Here is a 26,078-nt window from a genome sequence, read left to right as displayed (position 1 = left end):
TACTTTGCTTCTGCAGTGTTTATGACCTCATTTTTCTCCTTGGAGAGCACATAGTTATCCCTATTAATAAACAAACTCGATGTCTGGAAATGTCAAGAGTGGGGAGAAATTGTTGATGAGTCCAGCAAACCCTATGCTTATCTTTCAGGTTCCTTTTTGCACCACTGGGCCTGATAAAGAGCCAGCAGGAACAGCCAAAAAAGCAGAGTTATCCTTTAAGCTAGAGAGGCTTGGAGGAAATGTTAATTTATTTTAACTCCCAGAAGGGAACTGGAAATGACATCTTGTAACAGACAGAGTCTAGGAGGTGCTTTGGTACCCAGCATGCCTTAAAAACAGAACCCCCTAATTCTTTGCGGGGGGTGCCTGTGGGTGTGACACAGCGGGAAGAAGCTTCAATTTTAAGTTATGTCCATGACAGGCTTTCCGAAGCCACATATCTCTGATTATAAAATGTAAATCTATAAGGAAATGAGGATTCTATATACAAAATCGCAGCTTACATACAACTTTACTTTTCAGACAGTTTTTATGGCAAGAAAGCTATGTTGAACCACTTCTAAAAGGTTAACTACTGCAATTTCACCACTTTCTAATAATCCTTGGGTCAAATAACTTTAATGACAGAATTAGAAGTGTTTTAAGCTACGTTTGCTGGGACAGTCTAAAGACTCCCGGATCTTCTGCCACTTTTACAGGCTGCTGTAGATACGCTTGATGGCATCGGCTTCTTCTTCATCAAGGATGCCTTTCTCCACATAAGCATCAGCTTGTTGGTTGATGAAGTCCCTCATCTTTGAAAGGTCATAATCTGGAAAATATTGTTAGTGTATCGTGAGTAATGATCAGGAAAGAGACTTCCCATTACAATGATTACCATTAGCTAAGAAGCTTTTAATGCAACAACACAACTACCATTCCATCCCTGTCTTTCACATTGGAAAACATATCAGCTCTTGGCATTTGTTCAGTCTTTAGAGTTTAAAACCGTGTGTGTGTGTGTGTGTGTATGATATTATCTCATTTGCTGTCCATCACCCCTGCAAGGTATTCAGGTGGGGAGTACCACCCTCATTTGACCATGGAGGGAACAGGCTCATAGATCAGGGCTTTGCAAACTTAATGTTTATACCAATCACCCAGGGCTCTTGTAGGTTTGTATTAGTAGGTCTGACGTGGAACTCCGGGTTCTGCATGTTAAATAAGCTCCAGGGAGATGTCGATGCTGTCAGTCTAGGAATCACATTGGGGTAACAAGATCCTAAAGCTTAAGTACCTTGTTCAGGCTCACACAGGTAGTAAGAGTTACAAACAGAACCAGGTGTTTCGGTTTTCTGCAATTGTTATACAGGTTAAGTGAGTGTTGATGGGACAACCCACTTTTTTTTTTTTCCCAAATTAAGAATTGCCGTGATTTTTTACATTATCTGAATTATATACATGGAGCAAAACAAACAAATTATATGTATGAGCTTTTTTTTTTTGAGAAACCTCTTTATGGGTCTTCTGTCCTACTTAAACAAAAAAAACCTATGTAAACCATAAAACCACCCATCGAAAACAAAGATCCCCAAGTAAGGAGGCTGCCTGTGGCATTTTTCTGAAGGCTTAAAGAAAACCCACATCCTCCTTGATGCTTATTGTTTAAAAAAATGGAAAATACGGAAACATGGAAATAAAATTTAAATCACCTGAATTCTATCAGTCATAAATAACCACAGACGGTTTTTTGTTTTACTTTCTTGCTTTTCAAATATATCTATCTCAACCTGGAATTGAGATCACGGTATATATACAACCTTATTAATGAGCTCCTTTCCCTTTACCCAGTGAGCATCAATATTCTTCAGAAACTCTTTTAATGGCTACATGCAGTGCATCCTATGGTGGTACCAAAATCCATGACTCCCATCTCTCAGGGTTGGACGTGTGGGTCTTCATATACAAAGCATACTTGGGAAGACCCTCCACCCAGATTTCAAGTTGCCCGAGGCTGTGTTCCTTGAGGACAGTGCCGTTCAATTTGGCTATGGCAGCCCCTGGAACAGAGCCTTGCCTTCTGTCAGTTTGTAAAGGAGAAGAAAAGGGAAAGAGTGGAGAATAAAAGCTCAGGGCTCCCGTGAAAGGAAAACTATAAAAAACATTGCTGTGAGCGCCAGGTGTTTATCATATTAAGCGAGCCAAGGTTTAGAGAAAACCTGTTTCCCCTCCAGGAAAGAGGCGTTTGTTCCTGTTAGGGCTTGGCCACGAAGATTAAAGAGACCACTGTAGCCCCGGGCACTTCACAACTGTCTTCTGTTTTGCTCCTCAAGGAACTCCAGGAGGTAAGCGTTAGTAACCCCATCTCAGAGACGAAGAAACAGGACAAAGGAGGTAAGTCACTTGTTCAGGTCAGGCGGAGTCCGTTTCTGAGCTCCAGTCTATCTGCAGTTCCTGCTTTGGCCATCTACGGCCTTGAAGTAGGGAATGTGAAGTAACGAACAGGTGTAGAACCCAAGTTCAGCAAGTGCTTGGGGTTTCTGTTGTTGGTGTTCTTTTTCACTTTCCCTTGCTGTCAGGACAAAACAGAATGGAGCTGAACATACATTTTGTGCACCCCTCACCAGCGGATTGCTGACCGACTCGGAGGACACAAAGAGGCCCCTCCTGATGATCGCTGGTTCAGATTAATAACGGCTCTCCTGAGCTCGCTGCAGGGTCGACATCTTTAGTGGGATGAAAGGCAGCCCAAGCACAGATGTGAAGAGGTCTAGGTGATTTGAATGGATGCAAAGGAAAACTGTATCGTTAAGATGTAGCTGTCATGCGTGCCTGGGAAAACGAGCATGGTGCAGAAGAAAGGCTGCTAGTTGCCTGTTAGGTCACCCAAGTCAGGAACCACCTTGTTAACCTTAAGAATGTTTTAAGGTTGTTAACACTCCAAAGAGAAAAGGGCTGTGATTCAGTTTTTTAAAAGTACAGACTTTAAGGGTGCCATAAAGTTTTTTCTTTCTCCTCAGTATCACATCACAGAGACCTCCCTTTCCTGGATTTGGGAAGGAGACGCAGGTCGCCCAAACCCCTGCCCAGCAAAGGGCAGCCACAGAGGTTAAGGAAGGTCAGAACTCCTAGAGCAAATGGACTTGCTGCTCACACAGCTGCAGCCACTCCAAGGTCCCAGATCTAGATCCCCACAGGCTTAAAGAGGTGAGCTAGGTCAAGCAGAGGCCATACAAGGGCAATGGAAGAAAGGCTTTCTGCTTCTGCCTTCAGGAGGGTGTAAGGCAGGTCGCCCCCACTGCTTACAGGCAGAGGGGAGCCTCGAACTCAACACTATCATTCTGCAATTTGCTCAGAGTCCTTTGAGATGCAAGCACTAGGGTTCCATGCTTCACTAGTTGGTCATTTCTGGAAGTGGAAAATTAAATTGCAGGATGTTGAGGGTCATGACCAGGGTCTGATTCATGTTAATCAGTAAAAGAAGGAACGTTAAGTACTCCTAAACTGTTGGACCATAAAATGAATATTGGTTTCAAAATGTGTTTGGTACTTACTGTATTACACTCATTCTAAGATCAACAGTTTTTTATTTTAAAGTCTTCACAGTCACTGATGGCACATTATAATTTTTCTTCCTTAGTGGTATATGAAACAATGGTACATTTTTCAATCAATGACAGATTTGATGAAATATGGTTCATGTGAATTTGAATGGAACTGACAGAGTGGAAATTCACACCATTCTGAACCAAATAAAATGAAGTATGTGCAAAAAGCTGATAATTGTTTCCATCTCACTCAATTTAATAAGATCACAAGCTAAAGAGGAGCAAGAAATATCTCTTTCTCCCATTGTGCTCTATCTCAGTGGTTCCCAAACTTGTCCACACAGTGGAATCATGGAAGAGGGGGATAAAAATATCGATGCCTGTGTCCTTCCACTTGAGTGTCTGATTTATTGGTTCTGAGATGCAACCTGGGCATTAAGACCCTGAGGGGCTCCACAGGTGATCTGAATACACATTCAAGTTTGAAAATACCGCTCATCTCATTTTATTTATTTATTTTTTAAGATTTTATTTATTTATTTATTTGTGAGAGAGAGAGAGAGAGAGAGAGAGCACACCAGCAGGCAGAGTGGCAGACAGAGGCGGGGAGAAAAGCAGGCTGCCTGCCGAGCAAGGAGCCCAATGCAAGACTCAATCCCAGAGCCCTGGGATCATGACCTGAGCCGAAGGCAGCGGCTTAACCAACTGAGCCACCCAGGTGTCCTTCATCTCATTTTAAAAGCATCACTTGGCAACTGCTTGGTCAGATACCTGGGACTTGTGGTGGACTCCGCTCTCCACGTTGCTCTCAAGTTTCTCCCTTCTTTATTTCTGCTGCCTTGCCTCGGTGTAAGCCCCATCATTTCTGCTCCAGATCCTCTAATCTCTGCCCAGTCCTCTGGGGTCCTATTTCTTCAATCAGCTCCTAGCCTAATTAAGCCCTAATTTAGGCTCTTCTGGCTGAATCTTACCTCCTTTGCAGGGTGCACAAGCTCCTTCCTGATCTGGCTGCTACCCACCATCCCACAGACACCCAGTGTTCCAGGGAAACCGAGTTAGCTCCGTTTCCCAGAACGCATGACTCTTTTGTCTCTTTATGTCTTGGCGCCCAGTGTTGCCTCTGCCTCCAACTCTCGTCCCTTAGCTTTCCAGCAAAGGCTTTCCTGTGGACCTTTCTCCCAGTGCTCTATCTGCCTGTAAAGAGATGGGCTCCCCACCTTTGCACCACTCCACCTGTTTGTGACAGCACTGAGCAGGGCCATCTGTAGCTTGAGTGATGCTGGGAGCTCCTTGGGGGGCTGGGGAGGACAGGGGGAGGCTGCAGCTTTCATTTTCACTTCTCTGGTACTCAGAACAGAACAGTCTTATTCTGTGTTTTATTTTAAGTAAATGACTGACAGCTTTTATGACGGCAGGGTACATCTAATATGCGGTCACAAATGCCTTTGTTTAAGATACTTAAAGGAATGATCCCAGGATCATGGAATCGAGCCCCGAATCGGGCTCTCGGCTCAGCAGGGAGCCTGCTTCCCTTCCTCTCTCTCTGCCTGCCTGTGATCTCTCTCTGTCAAATAAAAAATAAAATCTTAAAAAAAAAAAAAAGATACTCAAAGAAGGGGAACCTGGGGGACTCAGTCAGTTAAGCATTTGACTCTTGATTTCAGCTCAGGTCATGATCTTAGAGTCATGGGATTGAGCTCTGCGCTGGGCTCCACGCTGGGTGTGGAGCCTGCCTAGGATTCTCTATCCCTCTTTCTGACCCAACCTTGCCTCCTCTCCCTCTAAAAAAAGTAAGTAGGGGCACCTGGGTGGCTCAGTCAGTTAAGCATCTGCCTTTGGCTTGGGGCATGATCCCAGGGTCCTGGGATGAGCCCCCGCATCAGGCTCCCTGCTCAGTGCAGAACCTGCTTTTCCCTCTCCCTGCCGCTCTGTCTGCTTGTGCTCTCTATCTCTATCTCTCTGTCAAATAAAAAAATAAAATCTTTTAAAAAAACTAAAAATATTTTTTAAATTTAAAAAATACTCCGAGGAAAGGGCAAAGTGTTGATAATTATTGGAGGTAGTTGATGGATACGTGGGAATTCATTATACTATTCTCTCTACTTTTGTTTGACGTTTTTCATAATAAAATGTCAAAGAAAAGGCCTTTGCTTGAGAGGCTGCTATGAAAAATAAGAGAAATGGAGATTCTATTCCTACACTGGCATTCCTTCTTCCTGGAGTCTTTTTACACCGGTTTGATTGTGGGAAACTTCATTTAACAAGAACCCCTGACAAATGGGTAAAATTGGCAGTTTACAACCACACTAAATCCTTACCTTCTTTATTTCCTTTTTTGTTGTGTTTCTTCAACCATTCAATATTTTTTCTGATGGCTTCCAAATAGGCTTCTGTTTTCCCTGGAAAAGGGCAGAGAATCCCTATGAAACACTCATAAAATATCACTGCATTTCTTTTTAAAGACTACACTCTTGTTTAGAGCCATAAACCCTGGACTCGTCGAGCACTTGTGAGGCAGTATCCTTCATGAAGTAGTGTGCATAATTGTGTGCCTGGTGTGTGTGTGTGGGGGGGGTGGCTGCTAAGGAGAGTGGGTAGGGATGATTCCAGGAGACAGGACCAGGCTAGTGTCAAGGAGCCATTACATACACACACACACACACACACCCCATCTGTTGTCCTGACAGAAAAGTCTTGATTCAGTTCACTGGATAGGTAGGGGCCTTGAATTCTTAGACTGCATCATCTCTGGTTAGCACTGGTTCTTCCAAACTGGGGAGTATTCTCAGGTCAAGAACTAAATCGGAGTGGTGATATTCCCAAACTGAAAAGACTCCATCACTAAATGAATGATGTTAAGTACGTCCGTGTGTGTGACTTTGTGTAGGCTGCCATACAAGTCTTCTGCTCAGTCTGGTAGGGGGGTGTGTAAAAACTCAGATGAAGTGGTGACACGGGCCTCATTTCAAGGTTTGGATGTGAACCTTAGAACTTATTCTAGTAAAGCTCCCCGCAGGTAAACCTTCTCCTCAGGTGTTGTGAGAGGAAACTAGGCATCACTGAAACAGCTGCTCCCCATGCCCTTTATATACATTGTGGCCTGCAAGTGGGCGGGATAAGGAAACTAAGGCTCAAAGAGGTAAGTGACTGGGCTGAGACCACATCGGTAATAGCTGTAGAATTTAGAAGCTGGTCTTACCAAGTTTCTGCTACCTGCATCATCTGAAAGAAAAGACTGTCTTGGGATGTGGACACTGATGTAGCCTTGTTCTGTCTCAAAGAAATCAACCACACCTGAAAGCAGAGGAAGTCCCTAGGGCTCAGAGTGCCTGCACCAAGGGACCAGGTGGTCTAGAGAATTCTGAATAGCCTGAGAAAAGAAGCCTTCAAAGTCCAGGAGCTCTGCAAGAAGTAACAGCTGCCCAAGCTCAATGGTGACCACCCATTCCGAGCTCCTTGTTGAGCCCTGCTACCTCTAGTGTGCTGCCCAGACTTCCTGGTTGAGTTAGGATGCTTAGGACGTGCCAAGGGCTGTGCTTTGTGCTCCAAAATGCACTATCCCTTTCACTATTCACCACACCCTCTTCAGGTGCTCCCATTTCCTCTCCTTGTTACAGATAAAGAAACTGAAGCAGAGAGAGACAAAGTAACATGTTGAAGGTCAGATGGCTAGTCGGCTGTGAAGGCAGGCTTGAACCCCAGTTCATCCGACTACAGTCCATGAATGACAACACTGCCCAAGGATCTGCTGATGCTCCGGTTTCCGCCTCTGCATTTACCTAAATGACCTCCTGGGCATATTTCTTCCTGATCTTGTAAGCCCAAACTCTTGCCTCACCACTGGGGCTTCATGTTACCTGGACCCAAAGAAACACAGGGAAGTTCCTGTGCCAAAGGGATGAGTGGACAAGAGAAGAGATTCACACTTTTCACCCCCAATTCACTGTAATCGCCTATTCGGAAGAAGTCTTTGTTTCAGTGCTTTGTTTTTAAGAATGTTGGAGCAAATGAAAGACCAAGTCCTCCTGGCTGAAGTTATAATGTTACAATATAATGGACATAGTGATATTCATTGCCTGTTGCTTGTTTGCTGAGAAGGTCAGTTGGATTTGTTAGCATAAAAACAGTGTATTCTATTTCAAATTAATTCGTATAGAAAAAGCATTTTGAACAAAGAAAGAAATCTTAGTAGAGACTATTTGTAAAGAACGTGGCTTCATTGTTTTTAAAGCATTTAAATCCAATTAGTAGATCTCATATAGGGCTTTAACAGATAATTTGTTATTAGCACATTAAGAAATCAGGGCTTCTGAAACTTTTAAGAATGATTGAAAATGATCTTGTTCTTTAAATCATGTTAAGCATTCACCCCACAATCTTATTTATGATATAGCATAATGTGGAAAGCTTATTCAAGAAAAAGAAAACCTGAGCTTAGTCTCTGTGTAAATACTGTGTTACACACTCTCAATTAGGAGGGGCGCCTGGGTGGTTCAGTTGGTTAAGCATCCAACTCTTGGTTTCAGCTCAGGTCATGATGTCGGGGTTATGAGACTGAGCCTCATATTGGGCTCTGAACGGGCAGGGAGTCTGCTTGAGATTCTTTCCCCCTCCCACTCTCTCCCTCTCGCATGCTGTCTCTAAAAATAAAATAAATAAATAAACTCTTTTTAAAAAGCATATCCTTATTTTTAAAACTAGTAGAGTACAGAATAAATATGGGCTTTTTGCCACAATGTAGCAGAAACTGTTGCTTCCCCAACTTCCTGTCTGCTTTATTCCATATATGCTAATAGAGGGGCCCTCACCTAATGATGGGTAGAATGGTAGATAAATACCCAGTTTCCTTTTGCTTCAGGAACATTCCACACAGCCTCCCACAGATCATCTGTGGAACTGAGCTCCAGTTACAACTGAAGCCAGTTTGTGAACCCAACTTATATGGGACTCTTTCCTCTCCCTGTCTCATGTACCTATGCCCCCCGAGGTATTCCCTGGGGTCATCTCCCTATTAAAATTGACCTCAAATCCTTCTCTCAGGATCTGCTTCAGAAGGAACCCAACCTAAGGCAATTTGAAATAGAGGACTTGGCATCATCTTGTTAGTTGCTTTTTGCTCAGGAACCGATTTCCTATAAAAATGTTAAATTTTGGGGGGCGCCTGGGTGGCTCAGTGGGTTAAAGCCTCTGCCTTTGGCTCAGGTCATGGTCTCAGCATCCTGGGATTGAGCCCCGCATCGGGCTCTCTGCTCAGTGGGGAACCTGCTTCCTCCTCTCTCTCTGCCTGCTTCTCTGACTACTTGTGATCTCTGTGTCAAATAAATAAATAAAATCTTTAAAAAAAATGTTAAATTTTTTAAAGTATGAAATGAGAGTGCCTGGGTGTCTCAGATGGTTAAATGTCTGCCTTCAGCTCAGGTCATGATCCCAGGGTCCTGGAATTGAGTCCCACATGGGGCTCCTGGCTCAGCGGGGAGCCTGCTTCTCCCTCTCCCTCTGCCTCTCCCCCTGCTCATGCTCTCTCTCTCTTTGTATCTCTCTGTCTCAAACAGATAAATAAAATTTTTTTAAATAAATAAAAATTATGAACTTCTTAAAAGTAATTTTATCCACTATATTGATATTACCAATCCATAACCAAAAATGAGTTTACTGCAGCTTAAAGGAATCTATTCTGTAATCCATTAAAACTAAACTACTATCTTGTGGATCATAACCACATATGATTGGGACAGTTTCTCTAATTTATTTTTAAAGATTTAATTATTTGAGAGAAAGAGAGTGAGGGTAAGTGGGATGGGGGTGTTGGTAGAGGGAGAGGAGAGAGAGAGAATCCTGAAGCAGACTCTGTGGTAAGTGTGGAGTCCAGTGTGGGGCTCCATCCCACAACCCTGAGATCATGACCTAAGCCTAAACCAAGAGTTTGGGCTCAATGGACTGTGCCACCCAGCTGTCCCAACAGTTTCTCTAATTTAAAATAGACCCTCCCCCAGCACTCTCATCCTCCTCTTCTGCTTTATTTTTATCTATAACACTATCACTTTCTATCAAATTATATAATTTATGCAAGTTTATTGTTTGTCTTCCTCCCTTAGAAATATTTCTTATTTGCTGATAAAGCCTGACATGTAGTAGTCTATCAATAAATATTTGTCAAATAAGTGAATGGATAAAGGCTTCTTAGATGCCAAATTGTAATCAGAAGAATTTAACTTTTTTAAAGTGTAAATGGTACATATTTCTGTTTTTAACAAAAAAAAAGTTTATTTGAAAGACTTGAAGTATAATGAATTCTGAATTGAAATGACAGTTATAGCAGAAACAATTTAAAATACCTACAAATGTGCTAGACATACTATATCCATATGTCATTTAATCTTCACAGAACTCTAAGAAATTAGCATTTTCATTCCCATTTACTCACAAGGGAACTAATGCTCAAAGAAGTTAAGTGACACGCCCAAAGGAACACAGCTGAGTAAAGGTCAGGACCTGGTCTTGAGCTGGAATGAATCTGGAGCCTCTACAGACTGTAGCTGGGTAAAATCCACCTTTTAGATTAAAACAATTTAGTCCCTGTTGTTGTTGTTACCAAACTAGCCAACAAGGCAGGGATTCTCAAGCTTGGCTGCATACTAGAGTCACTTAGAGGAGGTTTTAAAAATCCTGATGCCAAGGTTATTCTTCATACCAGTTAAATGAGACTATCCGGGGGTAGGGGCCAAGCATGATTTTTAAAAAATGGTCCTGAGGTTCCCATGTTGGGGGGGGGGGAGGGGATTTGGGAACCACTGCCACCAGCACTGAGCCCTCCACACACTTACTGGAACACTGGTGACAGGTGAATGAAATCAGGTGTCTTCTGCTCTTAGAGAGGAACAGCTGGTTCCTATTTACATTTTCTTTTCTGGGGAGCTGGAAAGCAAATCTTTTATTTACACAGTGTGCAGTAAAAGCCCATGAGAGTCCACTTTGGAAAGCTGGACTATTTTTTTCAAATTTATTTCGGTTTCCTTTGGAAACAAATAGCTCATGGCTGAGGTAATATGGCACAATCTTTAAAACATATGCTGAAGCAGATGGGAAGAGGGCCAGGATCAAGAAGCAGCCCTGCTTTTCTGGCTGTTCTGGTTTTCAGCACTGCAAAAGTAATACCCCTTTTTATACACGAATGCTAACCTGATCTGTCCCCCCAGCCCCGAAAAGACAACAGCAACAACAAACCTGTAGAAATCAATATAATGAACCTATTGAATACTGGACATACTAAAGATATTAGAGCTTAAGAGGGTTTATAAAAATTTAAATTTGATACCCTTAAAATTCTGTGAAGATGACATGATTATAGTTTTGAATGGCATAAAGTCAAGTCAGTGATAATGGTATCAGGGATGCCAACATGGCCTCAGAGCCATTCATTTCAAGAATTTCAGTACAATGCTGACATTTTTACCTGCCCCAAAGAAATACTCAGAGGAGTACTGGATGGAAGTCAAGGGGCATGGGTTCAAGACCTGGCTCTGCCACTCTGGCTAGGAGATCTTGGGTGAGTTCCTTAATTCTGTGAGCCTCAGTTTATTTATTTATAATTTAAGGATGAATTCTGAAAAGAAGACCGATGGGTTCTACATATAAAAAGAAATTCTCCTTTGCTATCCTCGAAAAATCTCTGTTGATGGGAGGTCTCCTGTGCCCATGCTTAGCTCCTGGCATACTTGCTGACTCACAGGGGAGAAGACTGGACTTACTATTTTTGGACATTCTTAGCAGAATGACTTGGGGCTTGAATAAAGGCACAGATTTTTCTCCTCTTGTGTTGCTTTAAAAATAACAGCATCCTCATGAGTTAGCCAATTTATTAATTATGACAGGCTACCTTTTCTTTTCTGGTTTCTGTAAGGAAGATAAGGGAATGATAGAATATTTCTGTGAAAGGTGTCTTAGAGATCACTTTTTTCACCTATATCCATTATCTGGCCATAAATTTGACAGAGGATAGCTTTGGAATGAGTTATGATAATGCTTATCTTATCCCTTGGACAGTTAAAAAAAAAAAAAGATTTTCAGTGACTCATAGAGCAAAAGTGAATGAGTAAACATCAAACTGGCAAATAGACCCACATTGAGATCATGGAATAAAGGTTTAAAGTCGTTTTCTTTAGTCTCCAGAGAGCAACTTACTTGAAAAATTAGGTAACTTTATAAATACAGTTGAAATCAGAATAAATTTGATTTCATTGGCATATCCCTAAATTTAAGAATTACTGAGTCATTCAAATGACTATACCAATAAGAAATCAGTATTTTAAAAGATTATTCTATTTTTTAAAAAAAGATTTTATTTGTTTACTTGACAGAGAGACAGAGAGAGAAGGAACACAAGCAGGGGAAATGGGAGAGGGGGAAGCAGACTCCCCGCTGAGCAGGGAGCCTGATGAGGGCTCAATCCCAGGACCCTGGAATCATGACCCCAGCCAAAGGGCAGACGTTTAACAACTGAGCCACCCAGGCTCCCCTAAAAGATTATTCTTAATATGAGTCTCTGTAGGATAGAGAGTTCAAATAGTCTAACTGAACTATATTCAAAGGTGGATGTGCCATTTTTCATCATTGGTAATTAAATCAGATCTTTTGGTTTAACATTAAACCTAAAAAGAGAGCCATGGAAACATGCTCTGTAAGACTAAGGGCGATATAAATTCAGGGTATTGTTGTTCTTCCTATTCCCGTTATTATCGCTATTCCTCAGACGATCCAGCATATGCTTGGCATGGTTGATAGTATTTGCTGTGGTTTGATGGGGGCCATCACGCCACATTGCCAGACCAAAACAGACTCTTTACAGATATGTCTGACAATGTGTTCTGCTTATAATTATATTTAAGTGGTTTTAGCTGGACCATTACCTCATTCTTTGCTCTGCCCTGTACTGTCTTCCAACCTCTCTATTGTACGCACTCTTGACTCATCAGTCAGGGAGCTATGTGCATACATATGTAGCTTGTGTTACACTGGGCTGCATATGGGTTAAGAATCATTCTCAAATCATTTCGAAGCTCACTTGAGTCCTTGGTGGTAAGCGTTACTTCTTATATCACTTCTAGAGGTCTGCTTCCTGAACCTAATGCCAGCCATGTCATCAGAATAAATGCTTATTTATAGCTGGATAAATGTCTCAGGAAACCCAGTAAATCCTGCTTTTACCCACATGGATGCTTTTATTTCTCTGTCCAGAGACAATATGTGTTGTCTCAGTGGGCTTTATACAAAGCAAAGCAAAGCAATTGTCAATACAAAGGTATATGACACAATATGCCCTTTGGGGATGACATACTTTTCAAGAAATCCTGGCCCTTGGCTCATGCTGAGGTTGGAGTTTTCTAAATTGTACTAAAATTAGTTTTCCTTATGTCAGAGTAAAAGGAGTCAGGGGTAGCATGAGTAAATTAAATCTCCAAATAATGGAGAAGGAAATAATTTTAGTCCCAAATCCTTACACTCCTCCTAATATTTCAGGCAAGCCATTACAAACAGTAACACTACAGGCATGGAGTTTTACTTTCTTCTCTCCCTAATAGTATCTGATGGAATTCCTAATGAGAAAAGAAATCTAACCTCATCCTTAGTCTCTAAACACTCACATTCTAAACAGGATAGTAGGCTACCAAGAATCAACTCCTTCATATTCCTTTTTTACACAACATTTTCCTAAAATAAGCAAAGACACCTGGCAGCATCCATTCCCATGGATATTTGGATAGTGGTGATAGAAGGTATTGTCTTAAGCACAGAGCATGCTGTCCCTACAAGTCAAAGGTCTTAGATGATGGCTTACTGTCTTTGGGAAATACAATCATCACACATGGGTTGCTCCCAGAGGAGATGACCTGGGCATACTGGTTTTCTGTGGGGGTGAACAGCAGTGGTCTGTGCTGCCCAGTTCCTGGCTTTGTATCTCAGGCCACAGGACCACTCTTTTCCTGGTTAGCTATCTTTTAAAAGTTTACCACTCCTCTTCCACCTGACATCTATTAGTATTAATGAGGATGTGGAGAATTTGAAACCCTTGCACACTTTGGCGGGGGATGTAAAAACGCGCTGCTACTATGGAAAGCAGTATGGTGGTTCCTTAAAAAATTAAAAGCAGAATTAACATATGATCTTAGAATATTTGCCCCCAAATTGAGTGCAGGGTCTTGAGGAGATACTTGTACATGCATATTGATAGCAGCATTATTTATAAGAGCCAAGAGGTGGAAGCAACCTAAGTATCCATAGACAAATGGGGAGATAAAAAATATTTGGTATATAAATGCAATGGAATATTATGCAGCCCTAAAAAGGAAGGAAATTCCAACACATGCTACAACATAGATAAACCTTGAGGATATTAAGTGAAGTAAGCCAGTCATATATTATATGATTCACTTATTTGAGGTATCTAGAATAGGCAGATTCACAGAGACAGAATGTAGAACGGTGGTTGCCAGGGGCTGAAGAGGGAGAGGAATGGAGGTTTTTTATTTTGTTTTGTTTTGTTTTTAAAGATTTTATTTATTTATTTGACAGAGACACAGCAAGAGAGGGAACACAGGCAAGGAGGGTGGGAGAGGGAGAAGTAGACTCCCTACTAAGCAGGGAGCCCAATGTGAGGCTCGGTCCCAGGACTCCGGGATCATGACCTGAGCCGAAGACAGGAGCTTAATGACTGAGCTACCCAGGCACCCCAGAATGGAGAGTTTTATTTAATGAGTATAGGGTTTCAGTTTTCCAGGATGAAAAGAGTTCTGGAAATGGATGGTAGCAATGGTCACAAATAATATGAGTAGACTTAATGCTACAGAAATATATCCTTAAAAATGGTTAATGTGATCATTTTTATGTTATCTATATTTTACTATATGCTGAAAAAAAAAAAAGAAGAAAAAACATTCAGAAGAGTTTACTACTCATCCGGAGTAGACCTAACGAAGTCAAGGCAGTGTGACTGGTTGGTCTACAAAGTCAGCAAACATGACATGTATATTACCAATTCTCCCTTCTTTATGCCCATGACAAACATTATCAATTAATCATTCCCAAGTTCTTTCCTCCTGAGCCCAGATGCAACATCATAATCTTTCTCAACATAGGTTACTACATCAAAAGATTAGTGTTGATATGTCAGTTATTTTGATGTAGGAGAAAAATGTGATGGTCTATGAAGTCTATGCTAGAGGGAAAAAATACAATAATATAAAGCTTTACAAGATTGGAAAAATCAACATGAACTTGATATATTAAGAAAAAAATTACTTTTCCTGTCTCAAGAAAGTCCCGATAATTGAACTAGAAGTAGTACTTTTGGTCTATATTACTACTCATTTGAACCATTGAAGCCAGGTTCAGGTCTCTATATTTTCTACAGAAAAGAACTAGAACTATTTGAAGAGGAATTGATTTTAGGTCTTGGGATGAGAAAGTTCAGTGAGTCAAGAATATCCTTTTGTTGCTAGAGAGCAAAGATCCTTTAAAAACTACCGGGCACACTGGTTGCAAATGAGCCCTGAGCGTTGTATGTAAGTGATGAATCACTGAATTCTGCTCCTGAAACCAATATTGCACTATATGTTAACTAACTAGAATTTAAATAAAACCTTGGAACATAAAAAACAAACAAAAACTACCAGGCACAGTGTTAAAAGGATAAAGGAGGATCAGGGGCTCCTGCTCCCAAGCTACACCAATTCAAGCATAAAATCATCTTCATTATCATCAACATCATCATCATCATCATGGAGGAGAACATCCTACATAAATGGAAAAGGTTGATATTAAGTCTTAACAAAGGTAGTTGTGATATAAATGGAAGGTAGTTTGTAATTGTTTTTGCTGTTAAGATGTTAGAAGATATTAAATACATAATTGGTTTGCTTCTTTTCAATTTAATATACAGACTCTGTTAAGCAGGATCTATTATCAAGTAGGAATGTGAACTTGTTTCTGTCTGTACGAACAGAAGAGACTAGGAACCTGTGAGTAGGCCAAGCAGTCCCTTCAAAAGTAAGAGCTATACCATGAATGCGATCAGCTTTCGTGGTATCATATCGTCCAGAAAGGAAAAGCCAAGCCCATCCGTTCATTGACACTAAGGATTATACATAATAAGTAATGACAAGAGAGCCCAGTGGTGTCTCTTCAGATGATAGATAAGCTGAATGTCACACCTCCTCTGCCCCCGAGAGAAAGAGCACTAACCCACTCCCCCAGTTTCTATGGAATAAAACCTCCGGATGACCCTACTAATAAGACACTGATAAGATATAGGTAACATTCTAATTATACCATAAGGGTCAAATATACCATAATGACAGAAAAATAAGGTAGGTTAAGCCATCTGTTCACAGCTTCGAGTTAAGACACTGAGTTTCAGAAGAAGAATATCTATCTGAGGGCTAGGTACATTTTCCATGATGTAACTAGCCCACAGCATAAAAGGGTTTTGAAGCACTGGACTGTGCAACCAGATCCCACATCCTGACCTGAAATCGAAGGGTTAGCAACTTAGAACTTGCATGCTCATAGGGCCTTTTTCTTTTTTCTTTCCCCCCCCCCCAACTCCCCCCTCACCCCCCACAGAGTCTTTTCTTCAATATTTGCAGTAAAATCTCTAAAATCCTAGGAAAAAGTAAATTTTATATCACATAGACCCTCTAAGGCACAGTAGAAATTGGACCACAGGAATGTTTAAGAATAAGGATAAAAACATAAGTTTTGTAATTATTGGGCTAGTTTAATGTGTGCTTTTGTGCATTTTAAGGTATTCAAGTTATAAGGAAATTTGATATATTGGATTTGTGATCTTTATTTTTTTATTTTTTATTTATTTTTTTAAAAGATTTTATTTATTTTATTTGACAGAGATTACAAGTAGGCAGAGAGGCAGGCAGAGAGAGAGAGGAGGAAGCAGGCTCCCTGCTGAACAGAGAGTCTGATGCGGGGCTCGATCCCAGGACCCTGGGATCATGACCTGAGCCGAGGGCAGAGGCTTTAACCCACTGAGCCACCCAGGTGCCCCGGATTTGTGATTTTTAATCAGGTCCTTAAGACTGCTCGTCTCATTTCAATCACTATAGATGATTAAGGGAATATGCTCTGTTAAATCCATAAATATTGATGACTTTCTTGAATAAGTAGCATATGATTATTTAGAGGAATGTTAATTATGTCAAAAAAAGTGTTTAATAAATTATAAATTAGACCTTAAATGATGCACAAATGGTCATAAGTATTCCTCTCCAAGTACAAAAGTCCATTGGACAGTAAAGACCATCAGAAGACAGAACCAATTTGCCATTCTAGGAGACTCAAGACCATTAAAAAACATTGTTATTCTAGTAAAGATACCATGTGCTGAATCTTTTCTATACAGATGGTGCTGATTTAGTTGGGGCTTGCATTTTTGATCAGCCTGGGTGTCATGACAATTTTTGCTCCTCCAATTTCATTGCCAACTTAGAGCTGTTAATTCCATACCTTTTGGCTCATCTGTCTTTCCTCTTGGGTTATCATCTTTCGTGGAATCTTTCAATGTTCCATATTCTTTTTCCATCTTAGCTGCTTCTTCCTTGGTGCTATCTGTTTCTTCATGACTCTTTTCTGATGGTGCTGTAATCAGATTGTGCACTGTTGTTATCACCCTATTTCCTATCTATTAATTAATTCATAATGTAGAAATAAACTTTATTGTAAAGGTACTGTTTAAGGTCAGATCATTTTTCGAGCTGAAAGGGACCTTAGTGATTATCTTGTCCAACTTCCTCTTCCACCCACCCTTTCACAGAAGAGGAAACTGAGGCCCAGAATAGGAAGAGATGAGCACTGAGTGAGCAAAAGAGCCGGGGTAAAGCCTCACCTTTCCAGGTTTTGGTTTAGTGTTCTTTCCCTTCTGCTACTGTGTCATTAGAGCATAGACTATTTTCCTTACTATAATCAATGTAGGCAATCAAGTAAGACATGCCAGATCCCAAAGTAAATCTGAATCTTCATTCCAAAGTAAAGTAACTCTTTAGTTGTTTAATCTCTCCATGATGTTGTACTGTTGAAGAACACTATAATTTGGAGTAGCACCTAAGAATCTGGGGCTCTGACAAGACTTCCTTCTGCCTCTTTCTTCATATTCCCTTATCCCTGGCCTCCCTAATACAAAGAAGAGAACTGAACCCTTGCTGTCAGAATGGAAGCTGTTCACTTGCCACTTAAAAATAACTAACTTCTGTATCAGTTATACTTGGAAAAAAAAGTGAGGGGACAAGAGTGGGGAAAAAAATCTATTTCCTTCTAGCAGTCTTCTATTGAATTAAAAATGTCACACACCTTGTAGTAGCTAACCACTTGAAAACGTTGTAATGCATCCCTGTTGTAAATAAAATAGGAAATGTCAAGCAGCCTAACCATAAGGTTTGTTTTTTCAATAAAAGGGTTATTACTATAGAAAAAAAGAGGAAAGAAGAAAGAAGTCAGTTGTTACATCATTATGAAAACATCTGCTTCTAGTGCTGTGGTCTGTATATATTTTTTGATGTGTAATTTCTTTTCATAGTTGCAGTACAATTTTGTTCCTTGCTTTTGTCGTTGACATCATGATAGATGTTTCCAGGGTATAAGAAACTACTTGGAAACATCATTTTAAAAAGCCGCATAATATTCCATCAAATGTATGTACATAACTTCTGTGACAGGGACACCTAAGAACGTGTGATCTTTTCTCTTTTTGTTCCTCCTGCCTCCCTCAGAGCAGGCTCCTTTGTACCACTCGGTTCCAGGGTGTGATGGGTGGAGATGCAGGAGGAGAAAAACCAAGAGGAGGGGGTAAATCACACTACCTAGGGGCACAGACTTTCTCAGAGGAGAGAGGAAGTCTTGGGAGGGGAGAACCAGTGGAGGCACAGCAGAGTAGACAGATGATCAGAGAGAGTGTTCTGGAGAAATGGTGATCTTGGGAGAGAAAAAAAATGCCTGAAGGGGAATTTCAGGAAGAATGACTCAGTTTTGTGATATACAGTTACCCCCCTATCCCACCAGCCTCCTGTTAAGAATCTTCAGGGAAGACCTGCTTTTCTTTTCAGTGCTCCTTGGGATCAGATATCTATGCGGAGACCAGCCACAGAATAGCAAAATTTATAGCTACTTAATCCTATGCTTGGATTTCAGACTTTAAAAGTTCTGAAATCTATAATTGTTGATCAATGTTTATTGAAATCATTATTTACATGAAGGATGATTGTGCTAAAGGTAGAAACATAGTGAAATAAATCATACCTGGGAAAAGTTTGCTTTTATTGTCAGTAACATTTTTTTCTAGCTTGTTCTTGGTCTGAAGAGCAATAGTTTCATCCAAGTTTTCTGGAGGGAAGAAGGGAAAGAATAAGAAATATAATTTTAGGGGCGCCTGGGTGGCTCAGTGGGTTAGGCTGCTGCCTTCGGTTCAGGTCATGATCTCAGGGTCCTGGGATCGAGTCCCGCATCGGGCTCTCTGCATAGTGGGGAGACTGCTTCCCTCTCTCTCTCTCTGCCTGTTGCTCTGCCTACTTGTGATCTCTCTCTGTCAAATAAATAAATAAAATCTTAAAAAAAAAAAAAGAAATATAATTTTATTTCCTGAAAGATGATATCAAACTTCTACTAAAACTGTTTAAACCTCACCAGACAGATCATAAAGCCATTCCACAATATTAACACTGTGGTTAAGATGTTTGGCATGGATCTTATTTCTAGGAATCTATTATTTTGTATTATTCGGGATCCTTAACTCAGCGTCCTACTCAGTTAATTGCAGAAGTCTCTTCCCGTCTCTGGGGCCACTGCTAGAACATGTCTGGGATTGAAGCCTTTAATGGACACCTGTGATAACTACACCTTAATTTTCCTTTAGAAAACCCAGACCAGGGTCGCCTAGGTGGCTCAGTGGGTTAAGCCGCTGCCTTCGGCTCGGGTCATGATCTTGGGGTCTTGGGATTGAGTCCCGCACTGCTCAGCAGGAAGCCTGCTTCTCCCTCTCTCTCTCTCTCTCTGCCTGCCTCTCTGCCTACTTGTGATCTCTCTCTGTCAAATAAATAAATAAAATCTTAAAAAACAAAAAACAAAAAACCCAGACCAGGGGCGCCTGGGTGGCTCAGTCGTTAAGGGTCTGCCTTCGGCTCAGGTCGTGATCTGATCAGTGTCCTGAGATCGAGCCCCGCATCAGGCTCCCTGCTCCATGGGAAACCTCCTCCCTCTTCTACTCCCCCTGCTGTGTTCCTGCTCTTGCTCTCTCTCTCTCTCTGTGTCAAATAAATAAATAAAAATCTTAAAAAAAGGGGGAAAAAAAAGACCATTCTCATTCTCAGCACATTTGGCTTGGGCGGGGCTAATAATCCAGGCCTGGTTCCTCAGGGTCTCGACTGCCCTGGGCTGAGTGATTGGTTCGAAGATGAGCCCGATGCAAGCCAGGACCATGAGATTCAATGCTAGGACCACAGGGAAAGACAATCTTTTCCTGCCAGGTTTGCTGTGCTGTGAGGGTAGAGGTTACCAGCCATCTTTTTCCTATAACAGGACAGCTTCTCTGGAATGAATCAACACATGGAAAGTCAGTGCAGGGACAAGGGGAGGGATAGATTCCTCACACTACTGGGGGACTTTACAAACCCAACGTCAGACCCCCTGCCCCTGGACTCCTCAGTTACATGAGGAAATGAATTCCCTTTCCACTACTATACTGGATAGCACAGCTATGAACAGGAGTGGAAATACCTACCTTGCCCCTAAGACTTGTGGCATTTCTAGTCTATTTCCATTGGGTAAACGACAAGTGTGGAATTTGAGTCACAGGGTATTGGTATGAAATAGTGATTGATCTGAAACAATGCCTTTGATCATACTGAGTAAAGTAGGCCTCAAAGGATTATGTATAATATGAGCCTATTTTTTTGTTAAACAAGATAAAACAAAGAAAGAAAGAACCATGGTATATATGTGTGCAAACACAGACAATCATCTGGAAGGATATAAACCAGAATGTCACCTGGGTGCCAGTACTATGAGTGATTTTTTTACCTTTTCTTCTTCTTCTCTTTTTTTTTAAAAGACTTTATTTATTCATTTATTTGTCAGAGAGAAAGAGAGAGCTAGCACAAGCAGGGGGAGCAGCAGGCAGATGGAGAAGCAGGCTCCCAACTGAACAGAGAGCCCCATGCGGGACTGGATCCCAGGACCCTGGGAGGATGACCTGAGCCGAAGGCAGACACTTAACTGACTGAGCCACCCAGTTGCCCCTTTTTACTTCATTTTAACATCATTTTGCATTCACTGATTTTTTAAAAATAAATATGCTCCTTCACAATCAGGACAAAACCACAAAATTATTTTCATGTGGAAAATAATGGAGTTCATAGAGAGTAATTCTGGATCATTCTATCCTATGAGATTTTTCTCTACTTCTTTTTTTTTTAAAGATTTTATTTATTTGACAGAGAAAGAGATCACAAGTAGGCAGAGAGGGGGAAGCAGGCTCCCTGCTGAGCAGAGAGCCCCATGCAAGGCTTGATCCCAGGACCCTGAGATCGTGACCTGAGCCGAAGTCAGAGGCTTAACCCGCTGAGCCACCCATGTGCCCCAAGATTTTTCTCTTCTAATTCTTCCTCCTCTCTTAGAGATCAGAGTAAGGGGTCATGAGGTCATCTTGCTCAAAGGACATCAGAGATAAATGGTATTTGTTGATTAACTAAACCAAGCAGGAAAACCAAAGGCTTTTTTTTTTCTTTAAACAACCCACATGCACAGAGAACGTTCAAGCTTATTACAAAGTTCAAGGAATCAAAGTTCAGCTAACTTTTTTGGTAAAGGGCCAGGTAGTAAATACTTTGTGGACCATCTGTGGTCTGTGTTGGAATGACTCAATTCTGCCATTGTGGCACAGAAGGGGCTAGACACAGCGTCGAAACAAACGAGTGTGTCTGTGTGCCAATAAAGCCTCATGTATGGGCACTGCCACATGAATTGTATATACTTCTCTTGTGTCACAAAATACAATTCTTCTTTGCATTTTTTTTCAACCTTTTAAAAGTATAAAAGCAATTCTTAGTTGTGTGATATACAAAAATAGGCAATGGGTCAGATTTGGTTCCATGGCTGTAGTTCGCCAGCCCTATCACTGATCACACAGTCCTTTATTTTACAGATGCAGAAATTAAGGTCAAGCAAGGTGAGTGCTTGGGACATCCCATGGGACCAAGTTGGTCTTTGGCAGAGCCAGACCAGGGAGCATCACTTCTGCAGCTCAGTCCCGGTCTCTTTCCTTCCTACCACACGCAGACCTCACTGCTTAAAATCAACTATTTTAGTCCTGACTATGCAAACACAATTGAAAAAAACAAAAGGAGGGGGTGAATTTTAATAAAATTGTCTCCATGGAGATATTTGGAAAATGTTAATAAGACAAAATGTAATAAATGTGAAATGTTTGCACTCAAGCCGTATCTATAAAGAGTTGAAAATTTCTGGTTAATTTTATTTCTGTGCATTATCAAGCTGGTCAATTCCGGTTACTCAGATGTTTCAGGCTATTTTGGTATAAATGATCAGGTTTGTGACATAATTATTGCTAAATCCCTAATTCACTTTGGACAATGAAAACTGTTACAGTGAAAACAAAACAGATAAGACTCTCACCAAGATAGGAAACACCTTCTTCTGGAGATATTGTGCCATACTTTACCATCATCTTCACAAAGTCAATCAATGTCTTCATGATAGTAATCAGTGTTTCTTTCTCTTTTGCCTCTTTTTCTATATAAAAGAACAAAATAATTAAAAAAAAACTAGTGGAATATAGCTTCCTCTTTCAGTGTCAGTTTATGAAGTAGGCATCTTATTGAAATATTTCTCCCTACACTTATAGCTGAAACCACATATATTTAATTTACAGAAAGACTAAGATTTGATTCAGAATACAGGATAATGTACAGGCATACTGAACTTTTCCAGAAACGGGCAATCAATTATAACTTCTCCAAAAAGATTTACTTTAATCTAAAATACTTTATTAATAGAATAGATGATAAAGAGGCAGTTTACAACTTGAGGTAATAGGAACTCAAAAACAAAGTTAGAAAATTTGTGACCCAACAATTTTTCTTTATTCAGGCTGTATGTTTTTGAGGGCAAGAATGACCTGTTTTCATTAGTCAAATAATATTTGAAAATAAAAACACATATGTATCTTTATTTTTTATAATATAGGGTTGATCTTTTAATATTAATAGTAGTATATATTGCTTTCTAAACTTTATTTTACTTGAAAGAATATATGCATGTAGTAAAAATATTCTGACAGTACAGAAGTAAATAGTAGTGAAAATAACATTTTCTTCCTACCCACCCCCCAACTCCTCTTCCCTGTAGGTAACCACTTTCTTGGAAACTCTTCATAATTTGACATACTGTTCTACATCTTGATGGAAGACAATAGTTTATAATTCCATAGTCATTATATATATATATATATATTCTAAAACTTAAAAAAATTTTATTTCTGTTTTTTGAAGAAAGGTGCTAGAGGAGAGCCCATTTTCCCTATTCTCTTGGCTGCCATGAAGGCTGTCTTCTAAATACTCCTGGCCTTTCCCCCACCATCTTTTCATCCTTGCTATAGATGGGGTTGGTAGGCAATGGCTAATAGTCTTTATTTTTTGACTGATAGGGATTTAGAATCTTTCTTCTTTTTCCTCCCCTGGAACAGTGGAAGGCAAAGATCTGAGACAAGTACCTGCTCTGTAGAATCCAAGGATCCTTGTTATTGGCTATTCCAAGAACTAGACTGAGGACAGGGTGTGAGCAGGCCTATTGTTGGATCTCACACTAAGCTGCATTCTACAACCCTGACAACCCAGACTTTATCAGTTGTCAGAAATATTTTGGTTTTCTACCCATTTTATTATTTCTCAGTTGGTTCAGACTTTGGGTGAGAAAGATGGGTATTGTCAAAGACCTTAGTGTAAGGATTTAAATTAAAATTCTATTAAAAAAAAAAAGGAAATTAAGAATGGGTGGGGGTCAAGGAAATTGAAAGATAAGTAAAATAAAAGCATTCCATACAGTAGAATCTTTCAAATACCATGAAAGTTCCAAAGTTGGGAGAGAAGAAGTGTGAGAGAAGAAATGGGGAAGAGATCCTGGAAAAGTGATGGTAAATAACTTCAGCTGTCACAGTTTGTTCAAGGTCACATCTGTAAAGTTATCTGGTGTCATGCTAATGTTCTTCCCTGACAAGAAGTGACTCACCAAGATGACAAAGGTTCTGAGCTGGGCATTTGCCATCCAATGGGGCAAGATGGCTGAGAATGGACCCTCAAGATGTACCAGCCCTGTAGGCACCAGCAAAGGGGATGGTGCCATCTGGCCAGTGTCTGGAATTGAAGGACAATAGATGTTCTCCAGAAATGAAAGCTCACTCTAAGGTCACTTCTTGGGGAAATATTTATTACAAATGTTCAATCCAGGGCTGAATCTTTGAACAGAGACAGGAAAAGCCATAAAGCAGTGCAGATCACCTGTCCGAACAATAATAACAATAGAAAATTTGCTCATTATTATCTTCCTTGAAGATTAATCAAAACTAAACATGAATTGAAATCTTCAGCTAACCTATTCTGATGTACATGTAAGAAAAGACACATTGAGGACTTTGTTTTTAAAAAAACAAATCATTTGCCAAGTGTGTTTTGGGCTCCTGACCTGCTGTGGTCCAATGTTAAGTTCATTTGATCTCATTTCAAGACTGAAGCTGAAAATGTCTAAAAAGCAAAAATCTGAATTATTTTTAAAAGGATTAAATTATGTTACACACACTGTTCCCACCAAGAGAGGAAAATGAATACAGCTTAAAAAAAAAAAAAAAAAAGATTTGCAATAAGATTTGAGGCTGAGCAAGTCAGGCAGTGACATTGATTTCTCTCCTCATCTGCACAGGGCTTACTTACCTCAGCATCCCAAACACGGCACATGTCCAGTGACTGTTTTTTGAACAAATAAGTGAACCCTCTGTTAACAAGAAGATTGAATTATCCAGAAACTCCACCTTTCCTGATTATCCTTTCCTAAATGTTTTCATAACTAGTATTCTTCTTTTGAAAAAATTGATGTGAACTCTTTTCCCCGAGGCCATAATATATGTCATTGAAGACTGCATTTAGCTGAAAACAGGAAGAAAAAACCCCACCCACACACTTCCTGGAATTACTGTTTCTATTCCACATGGTCAGAAAACACAGTGTTTACCTGAATCAATACTTTTCAGTAGTGCATAGAAGTTTGGGAAATATTGGAGTTCCTCAAAGTTGTCTTCATTGTAGATTTTAGTTCTCCTTTCCAAGCCATTTGTCAAGGTTAAGGTATTAGATACTGTTTCATCATTTTGTCCATTAGTAAAACCATCTTGAATTGTTGCCATTGGAGTCTCCATTGCGGGGAGGGGGGGGGAGATCAATAAAAAATAAACATTTTGTTAGAACTAATTACGCTCCATCTTGATTCTTTCCTCTTTGGTGTCCTTGAATGTGAAGTGTGGGAATACCTCCTCCTTTGCAAGCTCCCACAGGATCAAACCCTTTTCCAGGCATGTGGGCATCTAGCCACATGGAAAGGTCACTGGGGCTAAGAGACATATGCTTCACCTGAGAACCCTGGCTCCTGCTCCTGGAGAATAGACAGGGAATTTCTAGGTTCCTACCTGGCCAAGTTCCCCCTCTGTCAGTTCTCATGAGTGTCTCCTCATAAAAATACCTTTTACCAAGGAGGGGAGCTTTGAAGTCATAGACTTGATGACAGGATACAGGAAAGCCTGTCAGAATATCCAATGCCATCAGAACAGTCATACCATGGGGACTGCTCAGGGAAATTTTAAGGGCTATCTGGAAAGGTACATGGGACTCTTTCTCCCAGACCTGATCCATTTCCAGTGTTTTGCATCTTAGTTAATGATCCATTTTCCATTCAGTGGACTAGACAGAAATTTAAGAGCCTTTCTTGTCTCTTCCTCTTCATTTTCTTCATCTAATCCATCAGTAGCCTTGTTAGCCCTACTTTCAAAATCTATCCCAAATTTGTACATTTCTCTTTTTTTCCATTACCTGGCTCTAGTCCAGATACTTTCATGTCTTACTTTCTAACTGGTACATCAACTATTTCTAATCTATTCCCAACACTGCATTTTCTGTGTTGTAGCCAGAGTTATCTTTTAAAAAATATGATCATGTAACTCCTTTGCTTAAAATCATCCAGTGTTTTCCCAATGGTCCTACAATAAAGATCAGATTCCACAGTCTTGCCTGGTCTGCCTTGGGTCCACATCCCCAGGCTCATCTCTCACTGCTCTCTCTGTTTGTCAGCCACCTTGCCCTTGTAGCAGCTACTTGGATACTCCACACATTCTTCACTACATTCTACCTCTCATATCCACAAGTTAACTCCCATTCAGCCTTCAGTTTTGGCTTAAGTCACTTCCCTGAGCCCAAGTCCAGTACAGGTTCCTTT

At 40.6% G+C, this 26,078-nt stretch overlaps 1 protein-coding gene across 3 annotated transcripts in view; it reads right to left on the bottom strand.

Moving 5' to 3' along the window:
- Positions 1–230: 230 nt before the first annotated feature.
- The window catches only part of LOC111161702 (secretogranin III), a 35,883-nt gene continuing 10,035 nt past the window's right edge, over positions 231–26,078 (bottom strand). For 2 of the 3 annotated variants that reach the window (XM_022525562.1, XM_022525541.1), the window contains 6 exons: positions 24,825–25,002; positions 22,218–22,334; positions 18,828–18,911; positions 17,043–17,174; positions 5,846–5,926; positions 231–811 (listed from right to left, as the gene is read on the bottom strand). In XM_022525562.1, the coding sequence (XP_022381270.1) occupies positions 693–811; positions 5,846–5,926; positions 17,043–17,174; positions 18,828–18,911; positions 22,218–22,334; positions 24,825–24,996 (705 nt within the window). In that variant the 5' untranslated portion in view covers positions 24,997–25,002 and the 3' untranslated portion in view covers positions 231–692. The remainder of the gene's footprint in view (positions 812–5,845; positions 5,927–17,042; positions 17,175–18,827; positions 18,912–22,217; positions 22,335–24,824; positions 25,003–26,078) is intronic. The other variant, XM_022525551.1, reaches the window with a different exon arrangement.

This window comes from Enhydra lutris, unplaced genomic scaffold, assembly GCF_002288905.1.
Source record: "Enhydra lutris kenyoni isolate GAN:26980312 unplaced genomic scaffold, ASM228890v2 scaffoldscaffold4, whole genome shotgun sequence".
Classification (NCBI taxonomy): domain Eukaryota; kingdom Metazoa; phylum Chordata; class Mammalia; order Carnivora; family Mustelidae; genus Enhydra; species Enhydra lutris.
The sequence above is the reverse complement of the archived record's forward strand: the minus strand, read 5'-3'. Positions and strand labels throughout refer to the sequence as shown.